General features: G+C 34.7%; 1 protein-coding gene across 6 annotated transcripts; it reads left to right on the forward strand.

Moving 5' to 3' along the window:
* Positions 1 to 9140: 9140 nt before the first annotated feature.
* LOC141605940 (uncharacterized) lies at positions 9141 to 14982 on the forward strand. 6 transcript variants are annotated; one of them, XM_074424874.1, is made up of 12 exons: positions 9141 to 9413; positions 9753 to 9947; positions 10036 to 10120; positions 10229 to 10304; positions 10456 to 10632; positions 11194 to 11296; positions 11497 to 11606; positions 12304 to 12393; positions 12517 to 12597; positions 12992 to 13738; positions 14253 to 14389; positions 14764 to 14982. In XM_074424874.1, exons 1-11 carry the CDS (start codon positions 9221 to 9223, stop codon positions 14343 to 14345), a joined length of 1950 nt encoding a protein of 649 aa, XP_074280975.1. In that variant the 5' UTR covers positions 9141 to 9220; the 3' UTR covers positions 14346 to 14389; positions 14764 to 14982. The 6 variants fall into 6 exon arrangements, with proteins under 6 accessions (XP_074280975.1, XP_074280973.1, XP_074280972.1 ...); XM_074424872.1 differs by lacking the exon at positions 14764 to 14982 and adding an exon at positions 14519 to 14650; XM_074424871.1 differs by lacking the exon at positions 14764 to 14982 and adding an exon at positions 14507 to 14636.
* Positions 14983 to 16758: the final 1776 nt, after the last annotated feature.

Genomic DNA, 16758 nt, shown 5'->3' on the forward strand with positions numbered 1-16758 from the left:
ATATGTATCTTAAGGGATTGGGAAACCTCGAATTGAGTGATGACGAGAAGGAATTAAGCAAAGATAAAACACGGGATAAGCAAAAAGACGAAAAAGAGAGGACTGACGTGGTAACTCGATCGAGTAGCACAAGGCTCGATCGAGGAACCAAGCTACTCGATCGAGTACACCTTGGGCTCGATCGAGGAACCCCCTCTGATGGTAATTTTTCGCGTGTTTAAGCTACGACATTGGATAAAAATAGGTTCCTTGATCGAGTGACTACTGGGCTCGATCGAGGCACTATTAGAACTGACGTTAATACATCCAAACCGTCTCCTAATGCAAAAGAAGCCCAGCCAATCAAAATTCAACTACCTTTTCCTCAAAAATTGCAGAAAACCAAACTTGAACAACAGTTTGGAAGGTTCATGTAGGTAGTAAAGAAGCTTCAAGTGACAATGCCATTTGCTGAATTGGTAACTCAAGTGTCAGCTTATGCTAAGTTTTTGAAAGAGATATTGTCAAAGAAGAGGTCTTTTGATGAAGTGGAGACTATCACGTTCACTCATGAATGCTACGCCGCATTACGTGCCAATTCTCCACCTAAGCTTAAGGATCTAGGGAATTTTTCTATTGCTTGTACTATAGGCCCTTTAACTATTGACAATGCTTTATGTGATTTAGAAGCGAGCGTTAGTGTCATGCCATATAAAATTTGCAATCAATTAAACATGACTAAGCTTAAATGTACTAATATGACTATTCAATTAGCTGACGGGTCTATTAAGAACCACATGGGTATCTTAGAGGATGTGTCAGTTAAGATAAGGAAATTTTTCATTCCAGTCGATTTTGTAGTGATAAACATAGCTGAGGATTCTCGTGTTCCTATTATTCTAGGACGACCATTCTTGCATACTGCAGGGGCGGTTATAGATGTTAGGTATGGGAGTCTTACATTCAACATTGGAGAAGATACTATCACTTTTGGTCTTGACAAAGCATCACGTCCTCCTGATTTAAAAGCTTCTTGTCATATGATTAATTCTCTTGATCCTACTTTTGATGATTATCTTGCTTTGTGTTTTAACAGGAATCCGCCTGACACCCCTGCTGCTGCGTTAGGACCATGGAGCAAGGAAGTAGATGAGATTGAGAAGTTGATTTATGGAGATGATCCTCCTGCTGAGATGGTCTACAGCTGTGATGAAAGCGTTGACATAGAAGCTGAGTTGGATGCTCTAGAAGCTGAAATATTCAAAGAGGAGCAAATTAGAGTTTTTGATGGAGCTCCTATGACAGATGAAGAGCCCTATCTGCTACCTATGGATGAGGAATTGAAGAGTGATGGGCATGCTTGCTCATATTTTATAAACTTTGAGTTTAATGAGCCGAGACATTATTCATTGATTTTATTCTTTGGTTGGACTATTTATTGGTGCTACTTTTGTTTGTGTGTAGCACATGCGCTACTTTTTGATTTACTATTACGAGTTTTAACTTGTATTGATAATTATTTATGTGCGCATTTATTTTAAATGCTGGAATCTGCTCGATAGGAAGGTTCCTCGATCGAGTGCTGGCAGGCTCGATCGAGTAACCACGTTTTTGGGTTTATAGCGTGGCCAGACGATGATAGGAATTGCGCGGTTGATTATTTTCCCCTATTTTTGCAACTTGTTTGAAGGAATTTCTACGCTCTTACCCGGTATTCTCTTCCCTTGTACCTTCTTTTATTGTAATCTTAAGTATTTCCCCTTTCTTTTGTTAGTTGTGTCCTTTAGGTTGCTGGAAATGTTTGTGTAATTGCTATGTTGTAGGCGTCACGTTGAGGACACTGTGACATTTAGGTTTGGGGGAGGAATCTTTATTTATTTTGTGTGCTTTACTTATTGTTGTGTGCTATTATATCAAAAACCATAAAAATTAAAAAAATTCAAAATACAAAAACATGTTTTTCCTTTGTTTTAGGTCGAGTCTTGGTGAATTTAAATAACAATGATGTTAAATTGCATTGTTTTTGCATTTGAATCCCAGTTTAGTTGTCCATGTACATTGTTTTGATCAGATATCCATGGAAACAAAGCTCATAATTCAAGTCTTAACTGTATTGACATGCCTTATATTGATTAGATTTGACACAATTATGTTGGTAAACTACTTAAATTCTGAGGTCTATAGAGCTTCCTAAGCCAGGAACATGAATAAACTGGTCTCATTTGTCAAATAGGCTTGAGTGTGGTTTCTCCTTGTGGAATATGTCAAACTGCATAAGTGTGACATTGATTTCTTGATACTTTTATTGCTTTCATTTGACAAAGTACATGTGGAAAGGCGGTTCTTACCGTTCAAATAAGCCATACATTACCTTGTTTTTATTAGCCTGTTTAAACCTTGTAGCCATTTCATATCCTATTTCAGAGCTACAATCCAAGAATTTGCCTACCTTTTCGGGACAGTCGCAGTTGCTTGTTTATCTTGTCTATTTCGCTATTATGGTTGGATTGGGACTTGTTGTCATGTGGTTATAGCGAAGTACTTTTAGCAATTGTGTTGTATCCTTGTGTTGGAAAAATAAAAATATGAAGCAAAAGAAAAAAAAAGAAAAAGAAAAAAAAAAAGAGAAAATCGAAAAAGAAAAAAAAGAATTGAAGAGAATTGAGAAAAAAGAAAAAGAGATTGCTTCATTTGGTTTTGTGATGGATCAAAAGGATGGTAGTTAGAGTCTAATTCATATTTGGAGAGTAGTTTGTTACCTCTCATATGTTGTAAAGTTGAGATCATTTTTCTAAGATGGGTTCATTTGTTATTTTAAGATTTGGTTTTGGTTTTGGTTTAGCGCTGCAACTACCGTCTTAGGTCCACATATTCATAATGTGCTTTGGCACAAACCATTTCTATCCTTTTAACCCATTTGCCACCCTTATTGTCCTTGATACATGTACTTTTATTTATTTATGGTGATTGCATATTAGTTGGGAAAATCTCTATCACATTAGATTGCATGCATGTTTCATAAGTCGAGTGAGTCTTTGTACTTCTTTCTATCTTACATATAACTCACCCTTACATACTTATGAGTGCATGAGTGAAATCCGCGAGAATCCGACTAATTTGTCTTGCAAGATCGAAAGGTATTTGGCATTTGTCTATAGTATGGTGGCTTGAGACTTGAGCTGTGTTTTCTGTTTCCCGTACCTTTGAATTTGTTTTATTGGTACACTTTGATCATTGCTTTGTTACAGATACGGATAGCTTGGGATTCGTATGTATTAAACATTAGCTCTGAGTTGTTTATTCGCCATTTGTATGATTGCCTTTTGTATTGTGTGTTGCTTTGCTTGAGTACAAGCAAAGAGATGGTTTGGGAGAGTCTGATGATTCATAATTATATGCATATTGATGCCACCCTTAATTGCTTTTAATACGATTTCGTGCTAGTTTATATCATTTACATGCCTTTTATGTTAGAATGTCGATACTTCCGCCTTTTGATGTTTAATGCAGAAATGACGCATTTGAGGAGCAAAAGAATGAAATGGCCATCGCGGAGTAGGCATGGAAGAATACACGAAGCATGGCACGGGAGTCCATAAGAATGAAGGAAGAAAAGTTAAGAAGAAAACACGAAGAAAGAAGCAGAAAAGGGGTGATGCCTCGATCAAGTGGAATGAGGCTCGATCGAGGAACTACCATGCTCGATCGAGTGCATCAAGGGCTCGATCGAGGAACCTACAAATTCGATAATTTCCGCAATTTTCTTAAGTCGGTTATGATTTACTATAAATACCTAAACTGTTACCCTAGTTTATTTACGCTTTATTTTCCGTAGGTTTAGTTTAGCTACTCTAAAAACTCTCTAGAATACTTAGTTTAGTTTATATTTATTGTTCTTCCTTCCGGATCTAAATATTGCTACTTTACGGTATTTCTATTAATCTTTCCTTAATAATTGTTTAATTCATTATTCATCTTTATTATTGTTCATCATGTTCTTAATTATGCTTTCTTATATCATTATTATTGTTATTGTTATTAGTATGAGTAGCTAAATCCATTATCTAGGGTGAAAGAGAATCTAGGTTGTTAAAAGGGGATTAAACTAATGAATTGATAGTTAAAATTGCTTATTTGTTGTTGTTCATGTTATTGTTCTTCATCTAGTAGATTAATTATTGGCCAGGATTAATTAACTAGTATAGCGAATTGAGACTTTCACCGACTGGGTTAGAATCAATATAGGCTACGATAACTTAATAGAGATAATTTAATGATAGCGATCGCATGTTAGATCTAAAGGGAATATTAAATCGACCGATCATATAACCTTAAACAACATAATTAGCTCTATCAATGAATTAAATCACACCCCGTATGATTACCTAGTGAACCCGAATCCCTAGACTCTTTAATATTATTGTTATTCATCTTTTATTTACTTGCAATTAGTTGTTAGATATCAAATCAACAAACCCCCAAAATTGTTACTTTAAGACAAACTTAGATATAAACAAACTAGATAAATTAACTAGTCTCCCTGTGGATTCGACCCAGACTTACCGCTAGCTATCTTGTTAGTAGTAGTTTAGGATTTATTTTGACTAAGGCAAACGACTGAAAATAATAGCCTTGTCAAACTCTTAGTTGAATACTTGAATTATAAACCATATTTATAACAAAGATATGTGGGAACATCAAAATAAAAACAATGTTTGTTTTGCTTTGAAAATCAACATGCGTTGTTAAAAAGTTTATCATCTACGTACAATTCGTATTGTTACAATAATACGATTGCTAATTGATCTTAGCTACTTCATTTGTCATTGATATAAACTTTGCCTTTCAAAATTTGGCAAAAGACAAAATCTTTTACTGATGCTATCAATTATATATTGTTATTGGACAATCTCATCCGTATATGGCTGAACAATCATATTTCACCCATATATGCAGGAGCATTAGGTAAGCGTAAAAGGAAATCATAACTCAAAGCTTATGTTTACCTTGTCTTGCTATTTGTTCCCTCAAATTGAGATTAGGAGAACCCCTAATCAGATTCTTATGTAGCTAGTGCATTCGGGTAGTAAAGTTATTTTTAGTAATAACGATCACCTATATCCATAAAAAAGATCATTCATTAGAAAGAAAATATAAAAAACAAATTAACGATAATCGAATTACATATAAAACGTGATATGACTATGAATTAACAATGTAACATGCAAGTAAAATAAAGCAATTCTACCGAACAATGTAATGATCACGTAAAATTGGTGGCGAAATAATGTATTTATATACTAACAATTTTAGACAATAACTTTCACTTAGACTTAAATTCTACAAATGATGGGAGTTTTAACTATCACACATGTAGATATTTTCATTAATTTTATATTATAGTAAATTTAGTTAATCAAGGAAAATAATACTCTATCTAGCAAGTCTTAATGTATAAGTGTATAACCCACAAACCTAGTAGTTGAATCAAGTTAAAACGGGATTTACCTCCATACCACTAACAAATAATTATTTGACTCACAAAAACTTCACCACTACAAATCCAGGCAACTACAACGCCCCTTTAACAACGCTTATTCACGAAAATCACCATAGACGTTGTAGAACGTATGGCGCGAATTTTACTAAAATTAATTACAACGGTTATGGTTATATAACCGTTGTTATAAGTTTTAACAACGGGTCAAACATGCACAACCGTTGTTAATAATTTGGCGCAAAGTTAGTGAAAAGTCATCACAGCGGTTATTTTTTAAACCCGTTGTTAAAACTTTTTAACAACGGTTTTTGTTTTACAACCGTTGTTAAAACGTTTTAACAACGGTTTTTGTTTAACAACCGTTGTCAATACTTTCCATACTATAAACCACACAAACACAGATCAGCTACAGCCACAAAACACAAACGTTATAACACAAACACAAACACAAACACAGACAAACACAAACACACACTTTCTCATCGTCTCTTTCTCTCTTTCTCATCGTCGCTTTATCATCTCGCCGTCACTGTTGGTTTCATCGTCTCTTACTTTCTCTAATTATCAGGTAAATCTCGCCGCCACTGTTGGTTTCATCGTCTTTCATCGTCATTATTTTCTTTTTCTAATTATTTCATTTGCATGTATGTGTTTTTATCGATCATTATGTTATTTCTCTAAGTATTATTCGCTTAATTAGCTAGTAAAACAAATTAAATAAAATAAAACAAAGAAGAAGCAAGATGATAGAGAGGAATGCATGATAAACTTAATATATATATATATATATATATATATATATATATATATATATATATATATATATATATATATATATATATATATATATATATATATATAAAAAAAAAAAGAATTACATTAATAAAAATGCAATTCTTATATTTTCATAGAGAGTCTTATTCTCTTCTATGATATACGTCCTCTCCTCCTTAGCTATTTGGAGGTTCCGTTCGTGATTGCTATATCGTCATATAGCCGCAACAACTGCTACTCTGTCAAGCCATCTTTTTTGGCGTCCTTGAGTGCAGATCGAGCATCCACAAGGTAGCTCCTGAAACTGTCCTCAATGTGGAGCAACCGGCGGATGAAACTGTTGTTGTTCTCGATCATAGTAAGAGTCTTAAGGATGATATCATTCATTTTGTTGATGAAATTTGGAGTTTGTTTGAAAGATTAATTAGGGTTTGGAGTTTGTTTTAGCGATTTAGGTTTGGAGATAGTGAGATAATGGAATGGTGGTTGAGATAATGCATGTATTTATACTAAGTAATGTGTGGTTTGAGTTGTTTTTTAATTAATATATGTTTAGGAAGTTGTGCCATAATCATCATCATATCTCTCTCTGCTGCTTCAAATCTTATTATAACCCTTCTCATTCCATATTGTCCATTCATATGCACAAGGATGGCAGTAATAATGCATGCATCGGAATTATAACGGACCGTAATTATGCATGCATCTAGTAATATTTAATTTATTTATTTTTATTTTTTAAAAACAAACAACAACGGTTATTGAGAAACAACCCGTTGTCTTTAGTTATAACAACGGTTTTTTATATTACAACCGTTTTTATAACTTTCCCACCAAAATTGAGTCACACTTTCCACAACGGGGTTTTATACTTAAAACCGTTGTTAATTGTTTTAACAACGGGTTTCTTAAGAAAACCAACTGTTGTTAAAACCTTTTACAACGGACGCTTTAACAACGTCCGCTTTTTTATATAACAACGGTTTTTAACCGTTGTTATAGCCTGTATCTGTAGTAGTGCTTCTATAAGGCTATCCTCCTAAACATTCTCAATCTTCACGTTTACAATTACGGAAAAACTCAATCTTTTATTGTTAATTATTTTAATTTGTTTTAGGTAGTATGCAATAGTTGGCACCAACAATTCTTTTCAATCTCAAATACAACTAAGGATATATATGTATGCAAGATATATAGGTAAACTCAAATACTTACTATCTTAAAAGTTTATCTTAAAGTTATTTAGTATTATTTATTAATTTAAGTGTTTTGCTAATATTGGATTCTCTGTAATCGCTCGAAAAAAGCTTCCTTTATTAATATAGATAGATAGATAGATAGATAGATATTCTACGTGATACTCATATATTATTTGGGTTTCTACATGGTAATACCCCTCAAAAAAAGAAATTACATGAAATAATGGAGCACCGGTTTGCTAGATTGTTGTTCAAAGTCTAACCATGTATCAATCTAATTTGACTGATTAGGTATCCACCACGAACCACCAACAATCTTAATTTAATTAATTAGATAAATAAAAATCGACAGACCCTAGTTTCATCTTTAACAAACAAATAAAATTTGATTGACTAATTAAAACTCAACAAATAATATTAATAATTGATAAACAAATAAATTAATTTATTAATTGGTAAATTAGAATCCATTGTTTAAGTTTTAAGTCATTTGAGCAATTAAATTAAGTTTTAGGGAAAATATTGATTTAAGAGTTCATTTGGTTCAGTTTTGGGTGAAAAGGATACAAAATAGAACGTTTATGAAAAAGTGTATGTAAAGAGTAAAGTTCATTTATGAAAAAACGATTAGGTATTAATAATAGTAATATTAAAATTAACATTAACAATGTTATTAATAATATTATTATTAATTAATATTCGTGTTCATATTCATATTAATAATAATATTAGTAATAGTATTAATTATATTAATATGAATTATTGATTTTAACAACTATAATATTCATAATAATAACAATAATAAGGATGATTAATTAATCAATTAATTAATTAATAATAAAAAAATCATTAATAACCATAATATTTATAATAATAACAATAATGAGGATGATTAATTAATAATTAATTAATTAATTAATTAATAATAATAATAATAATAATAATAATAATAATAATAATAATAATAATAATAATAATAAAGTTTAAGATGAGCAAAATTGAAATGGGCTGAATTTAGTGGAGGAGTGAAATTTAACGCCCAATCGAATCGAATTGAATCAATCAATCAATCGAATCAATCGAATGAATTGAATAATAGATGAAAATAAAATAAGTCAGAAAGAACAAGGCCTAAGTTAACTTTTTCTTTAATTAGTTATATTTCTGTCAACTTTTTACTCTACTTAAACCCAAAAACCCATCTTCATTAATCGAATATATTTACTTATCAAATTCACACCCCTTTTATCTCTCCACCGAGTGTCTTCGTCCCCGGCCACCACATCGATATCTCATCATCCCTCCTCCTACATAGAGATGCCAATGGATTGGGTTCGAGTCAGGTGAACCTTCATCAATTATCCAACCGTTGCTTTAAAATCTCACCCAATAGCCATCTGTTATTCGTAAAACGTATTACTCCGTATTAGTCATCCATCTATTCATTAACATGTCGGTCGGATGATTATATGTGTCTTAAGCTAACTTTTTTTTATTTTCACAATAAATTAAATTTAAAGAATTTTTTTGGTTTCATTATTTAGTGTATACTTTAACAAATTTAGTTTAAGAGTAAATAAAATACTTAAAAATTAAAATTTAATTGTTGAAAGTCAATTTCCCTACACGTAGCAATTTAAAAAACGGTGCATTCACCCGAGATTTACCCTAAGTAAGTTGTGACCCATTGGTCACCATTTACCCCTTTAGCAAATACAGTACCTGGGTTTCTTTTCTCTCTCGTCAACCTTCCACCACCACGTCAACCATGCTCACAACTTCACTCTCTATCTTTTCTCCAATTAACCTTCGAAACGGCATCGTTCCGTTCATCCTCCGGCGGCGCAACCCGACCCGGTTTTATTGCAAGTGCTCAGAGAGATATCGGGTCCCACCCGAATACGCGGAGCGTTTCTCTAGAAGGATGTCTTTGGCCGCTGTCAAACCACACCATCGTATAGGTTAGTTGCAACAGCATTTCAATTTTTATTGAAAACTACCCTTTCCGTCTCAATTTTTTGTTTATGTTCAACTTATCCTTAATTGAAACTTATAACGGCATCCACGGTAATTATCGTATGGCAACCGCGATATATTATACTCGTATGGCCCAATCATTTGATGAACTAGACGTATAGAGATAGAGATGGAATTTGTTTAATTTTGTAGAATAGAGAATCGTGTTTAGAGAGAAAGGTTGGAACTTTGCTGTATCTTTTGGCAGCTTCAAGAATCAACTTTCGATTTTTTGATTTTGTCTGCTTACTATTAGAGTGTGATGGAAAGTGTTTGAATTGTAGCGATGGGAGTTTCTGGAGGTGCTGATAGTATGGCCCTATGTGCTCTGATGGCTCATTGGAAGACCTCTTTGAGTGATGATGCCTTTGACAGTTCAGGTTTCATCGACGGCTTGCTCGCAATTGTCATTGACCACGGGCTACGTTTGGAAAGCAAGGATGAGTCAGAATCAGTTTCTCACTGGGTTTCTGCGATGGGTATTTTCGGAGTCCAGACTTTGCTATTCTTAAGCTTCCGCTGTTGGATTTTTTCTTCAATTGTTTCCTTATCATCAATTTTCTGTAGGAATTAAGTGCGAGGTTGCCCGCTGTGATTGGCCCAATGGTCTACCGAATGTAGGTCACTTGGAAGAAGCTGCCCGTGATATGAGGTATTTAAAGTTTCCTGAGAGTGTAATTGTTTGATTATCTAGTACCCTTGTTATCTACATTCCATCTAGTCTAGTATGAAAGCGGAAACCCTGGTTTTTGACATGTAGGTACCAAATTTTTCACGAAGTCTGTTCCAGTAATCGAATTGGTGTGCTGCTCACTGCACATCATGCTGATGATCAGGTATGAACACCTACTAATTGTGTAGTTCTGCGTAGTATTTGACTCGGTGATTTATCCTTTTAGATCATTCTTATTTAATTTATGAGTAATTTTCAAGATCTAGACGGTGTGTATCTTAAGTGTTCATCTGTTTCTTTAAGATTTAATGCAGGCTGAATTGTTTGTCTTGAGACTTTCTCGCAATAGTGGAGTTCTTGGGCTAGCAGGGATGGCATCTACATCTCAAATATTCCCCGACTTGTCAAAATTTACTGTCGAACCGTCAAACAATGTCGGGATTCTATTGATACGACCTCTCCTTGATTTGGTCAAAGATGATCTATACAAGGTTAGCGACAACTTTAAGAAGCAAGTCCTTTTACTTCTGCTAGTCTAACATGCATGCTTTATTTGATGTCCTTCCAAGTTACCTTGGAGCTGCTTCTTTACCTATAGCAAATTCTTGTAATCATGGGGATTCTTATTAGCCTCTAAGGTTTGTTATAATACTACAGTAGAAGGGAAGGAGAAGGGATGATCGGAGGGGAAATGGTATTTTCCTTCAAATAGCATTTCAAATCTATCAAGAATTTTAATTTAGCTTGTAGAACTCCATTTCCCTCCTTCCAATTTTACAATTTTACTAACCATAGAAGGGAAATTGCCTCCTCCCTTTACCTTCGAATCCACCATCCAAACAAGGGGTTAATGTTTTATTTTGGTTGTGGTTAGAGTTGGAAAAAGCATAGTAAGATATGGTTTGGTTAGGCATTTTGCATTTGATGCGATGATACCTGTTAGCTCTTGTTGGGATGCTTGGACTCGCCAACTAGGCTCTCTGTAGCTGCAAACTTTGCTTCTGATTGGTGTCTGTCTTTCCTTTCCTTATCTCCTGGTTGTACTTACCCAGATATGCAAGAGCAACAATCAGAAATGGGTTGAGGATCCTACAAACAAAAGTCCGTTATTTACTCGTAATAGAATCCGCAAGGCCCTACAAGATTTGAACACGAGTAAGTTGTGAATGCAGCACTGGTTTATCATTTTCCTCGATATTAGTATTATATTTCAGGTGTCTTCATATGGCAAGATCTACCGCGCCTCCTCCTTGCTCGCATAATCAAACCTATTTTCTTTGCTTAATGAATATGCATCTAATCCGACTGCCCTTCTCATTTCATGGAAGTATTGTAGTGACGGGAGTGGTTTTCAGGTGCTTTTAGGTCTGAATTACACGCGCTAATTGCCGTTTGCAGACAAACACGCTTATATGTTGATCATATTTGTCAGATCTTGCTGAAAGAGGCTGTGACTATCATGCCTGTAAGCAACCCTGTGTATCCGAGACTATTTTTAATTGTCGTCAAAATTTGAATCATACTTCATTCATTGTTCTCGTAGATCTGCTTTTGGTTTGGCTTGTGCTGTGCGCCCTATGGCTTTTGCAGATAGCTGAAATTACAGTAACCAAATTTATGGTGGTTCAGTAAAATTTGCATTTTAAATGCATTTACTAGGGCTAGAGATCCCCCTCTCCTCATTAAAACAGTAGATTCTATCTTGGTTCTTTAGATTGTAATAACCCTAGCTTTGCTTCATTTCTGCACTTCTGCAATTCTATGAACCGCCTTACACTTCAGTCTGTACTCTTAATATTTCAGTGACTCGGAGTACAATTTTTGGTTCCTTTTTGCTTATATTTCTGTTTACTCCGGACTTTTTTTTATTTATCTTTCTTTTTTTTTTCCTTTCCTAATGTTGTAGTCCGTATATTACTTGCTCTTATTGATTTTTCTTCACACTTATTCTCCCATTTAAATCTCTTCTTAGCTCCATTAAAAAATGTTTTGCTTATTTTGTTTGTCTTTTACTTTTCTTCTTTTTATACGGAGCTCTATCTTTTTCACCTATATTTTTTGTTTGTTTTACTATTGTGGTTTCACTTCTCTGTTCTTTCTCATTGTTTCACCTCCAACAGTGACTGAGTGTAATAATTTTTTTTTGTCATTGTGTATGGCAGCATGGCTATGCTATTATTGACTTGGAGAGTTTAAACCCGTCAGAGAAAACAGAAATCTGTCTCTCAAGGTTCCTGGCACTTATTCTGCAGGTATATGTTCTTATAGTTTAGAGATCATATTCCACATGTTGCCATTCACGCAGTTGCATTATCCATGTAAAGTAGATTGTGGATTTCTATTCTTACAAATGTGCTTCAATGCCCATATTTCAGTTCATCTCTCAGAGGCATAGACCTGTACGTGGAAGTGCGTCTAAGCTATTGGTTCAGTACATCCAGTCATTTCCATGCAAGGTAACTTCACAGTTATTATTCCTGTCTGAATGATTATCTTCTTTGTCACTTATTTTCTTGGCTTGGTACTGAATTTTTGATTTTTTTTTTCTCTTTTATCTAGAGTTATTCTCTATTTCAAATTCCAGTGAGGTCAACAATTCGCTAGTCTTTGTTCTGGATTTAGACATGGCTGTTTTTTTTTTTTTTTTTTTTTTAAATTGTTGAGTGGCAGTCATTTGATGCAATTTTTGACATAATTACTATGGGTCATGTTGAGATAATCTTTGTATGTTTTCAACACAAGCGTAGTGGGGCAAGGCTGCGTACATGCAATCTCTCTTATCTCGTAATATGTAGAATCCATTGTGGCACTAAATTAAATCGATCATTTTGTCATATGGTGGTTTTGCAGACCTCTCTAACAGCAGCTGGCTGTTATATTTCTCCAGCTCCGGGCAGTAAAGGAACCAAAGTCCTTGTTTGTTGCTGTTCTGAATCCTCTCGTACCACTAACACCAAATTATACTCCAAATGTCAGGGCCGAGCGTCAGTGCAACAAGCCTCATCTGATATGGAGGATATAATCACAAAACAAAAATCCAAAACCAAGTACTTGGTTTCTGATCCTTCGGATGTTCATTTTCTGAATTCTCCAGCTTCATTTTCGGTCCTGAGTGAAGCCAAAAAGCTCAAAATGTTATGTGACTCGACATTCGAGTCCATTGCTGAACTACAGATTAAAGAGAAGCAGATTTTCAAGTCTAAGAAGGAAGTTTTTTGTGAACAGGAGTTCCAAAACGGCACAAATTCACCACCTCCCAGTAGAGAACCATTTCAGCCAGGAGAAAGTTGCTATTTCATGAATAGGTTCTTTCTAACATGGACACTTGATCATAAAGGTCATTCTTGTGATTTCAATAATGGCGAGAAAGGACCGGATCAATTAGCTTATATTCGTCATATGATTGATGAGGACTGGCTTTATCTTGCTAACCTTTCAAAGGCCCACAAGTCAGACAATGGAGTGGAGAAATTATGTCATAGTCATGCAAGATCGTCGGCTGAACAAGCTCTGAGGATCTTAAAGCCCATCCCTGCTGCTGCTCGGAGAGGCTTGCCAGTCATAGTCAGCAAAGACAGCACTCTTTTAAGTATTCCTGTAAGTCGACTCTTATCGCTTTATGGCAGTTTTACATCCGTACATGATAGTTCATTGTGGTTTGACGAATTTTTTATTATTTTCTGGCTTAAAATGAGTATTTATAAGTGTCACGTCCATGGCCTTTTGTCGAGTGTTGTAGACGAGTACGTTAGGTAATACAAAGAGTTAGAGTAACATAAGTAGTGACGCCGATGATGCTTCTCTCCATTAGTATCTGCTGGTTTATTTTATGTAATTTTTGTTACCTTCTAATACCATTTAATTTAAGACTAGGGTGGTAATAAAAAATGACAAAAGAAAAATTACATTTTTGGCAGTAACGGCATAAGGCTTTTGATTTGCACGGTAGAGGGTCAGCATGCAGCCTTTTGCGTCTTTTGCCCTTACCCTATGTTTACAATAAAAATCACCCCGTAAATGGCATTACTATGTCAATCCAATATGCATTTCAAATGAAGTAACCCAAAATCCTTCAAGTGACTTTTTCTTTGTCAAATTTTCGGTTTTTCAGAGCGTCGGTTTCAGCAGTTGCCCATCCGTGACGATATCTATCGAGTTCAGGCCAAGAGTACCTCTTGGTGGAGGGCACACTTCGTTCACATAGTGGCATAGATTTCACCAGTTCCCCACCAATGCACCATAGGATGAGTAAGTGACCTCATCTCAAACTTATGCATGTGTTCTTAATGATAAGAAGCTTCCTGTCAAATGGGCTTTGAATGCTCATAATTATTAAGTTAGCTTCCCAATCTCTACTGACTCCAGCCTCCCATCTAGTACGCGTCCCAAATGTCAACTTTCAAGAGCTGTATTCAGTCTGGATCGCGACACCTCTTCACATGGTTTGGTAAGAGATTCCATTGTTGTGAGGATTTGGCTACATTTACGGTTCAATGACCCAAGAGTTGGTCATGAATCATGATCACTGATTAACCTTTGTTTGGATGGATGAATTTGGTGGGAAAGGAAGGGGAGAAAGAGGAAAAAAACAAAATCGTTTGTTCGGATACCAAGTAGAGTAGGAATGATTAAGGTATCCGCTTTCCCTCCTCTAAGGCAAATCAAATTCCTTTAATACATGAAAGATTTGGTAGAAAATTTTCCTTGACTTCTAGAATTGTTAAATAGGTTAGTCCTTGTATATTGTTCCTCTATGTGGTCGATTTTAAACTAGAATTATTGTTCCCATGTTTTATTACGAATATTTCATAATTTATATCCCTCGCCTAGTCATTTATTTACATGATCCAATTTGTAATTACCATCACCGGTCATTGATAAGGTTTTAGTGGCGAATAAATTCATTAGGTGAGGCGTCGAATTCAAATTCGTCTTCCCTAACCATCTTTCTGAATTTTTGTAATCGTTAGCTCATTGATTTCACATTTCATTTCAATTTAATGTTCCGATTCAATTTAATAAATTGCACCTAAAAATAACCACCTGCCGAGTGTTTTTGGTCTCTTTCGGCCCCCTTCTAAATATGTAAGATAATGCCAAGATACTAAGTACGGAGTACTAATGATCAATTGATAATAAGATAACTAGCTAAACTAGCTCCACTTCGAATTTATTTATCCATTCATTATTTACTTAAAAGCAACTCCATTACTCCATTCGACATGATACCAGTATTCTTTTCTCTGTACCTTTAAACCATTCTTTTATAGAATTATTTGTTTAAAAGAGATTAACAAGTACTCCGTATTACTTCATATACTAGCGAAAAGGGTTATTGCAACCCCGGAGCTAAGGTACATAGATTTAGCTGAACTCCTTGTTCTTTTGGTCTTAGGTTGTAGAGAGTGCAACTGCTCTTAGATGATAATTCCTCGTGTTAAAGTTTATCACCAATTCACCATAGGAAAAACAAGATAACCTAGTGTCCACAATCGGTGAATCGTCACACATACATGAAATATATCTCGTTTGCATCTAACCAACGGGAAATCCTGACTCCGTCACTGCTTGTATGAATGTAAGTAGTTTGTATAAATCGTAATTTGTGTTACGGTCGACCATCTTATATCCATCAAGTCATCACCCATCGTCTTCAAATTAAACTATCCTTTTTCATTTTTACATGGTCATTACAACATTATCATCAAAGTATGTCAGCTAAAAATTTGGGAGAAAAAAGAAACTAAATCCGTGAGAATTAGCAAAGTAGTCACGAAAATGAAAAGAGTTGTTGTGCAATCACATTGTCCTAAAAATACCGTTGATAACTACCAACCACTTTACAGAGTGAAACCAACTTCAATGACAATTGAGGAATAACGGCTTTTATTATCGCTTTAATTTTTCCTTTTTATTTTTTTTCTCCTTTTATTAACGGAACAAAGAGCAGCTCCTCCACTCCACCCCTATTTAGAGGGTGCAAAACAGCTAAAAGTACCCGGTACTAAAGAAATGTTAAATAAATAATGCGCACTCCGTCTCTTGTTAATATGGAAACAATATTTGATCCGTTTTAAATTTAAAACGAATATCCCCATTTTAAACAAGAAATTGTCTCGTCTTTTAGAATGAATGAAATTCATAGATTTTTTATTGATTTAGCGTCAATTCTAATTCATTTCTTTATTATATTATTAGGAGTTTGAGTGCTCCTGCCAGAATTTCAGAATTTTAGAATTTTAGTCCACCTAGGATGCTTTCGGTGGGGCGCACTTCATGTCGTGGGCCAAACCAATTGGAGCCGTTAGGTCAATAAGCTTACTACTCCATTACAGGATGATCATATAGCAATTATTAACTAGTGAATGAGGATTTTATTAACCCAAATCGGATATTTCCGTCATAAGCTTATGACGGGTCAAATATTATCCACTTAAATAGATAAAGACAAACACTTTGTGATTCCCTAGACTTGTCTTATCCACACAAGTGGGAGATACTTGACCCGTCATAAGTTTGTGACGGATATACCCGTCACAAGGGAGACGTATCTATAAATATTATTAAAAGGGTACACCTTAAAAGCCATGTAGACAATGTCACCTCGCATTACTAAA

This window comes from Silene latifolia, chromosome 10, assembly GCF_048544455.1.
Source record: "Silene latifolia isolate original U9 population chromosome 10, ASM4854445v1, whole genome shotgun sequence".
NCBI lineage: Eukaryota > Viridiplantae > Streptophyta > Magnoliopsida > Caryophyllales > Caryophyllaceae > Silene > Silene latifolia.

Excerpts from the sequence above, each read along its gene's own strand:
- LOC141605940 (XM_074424870.1), top strand. The coding sequence starts at position 9,221 with ATGCTCACAACTTCACTCTCTATCTTTTCTCCAATTAACCTTCGAAAC. Across the intron at positions 9,414-9,752 it reads CAAACCACACCATCGTATAG|CGATGGGAGTTTCTGGAGGT; the intron begins GTTAGTTGCAAC and ends TTTGAATTGTAG. Across the intron at positions 12,394-12,516 it reads TCCTGGCACTTATTCTGCAG|TTCATCTCTCAGAGGCATAG; the intron begins GTATATGTTCTT and ends CCCATATTTCAG.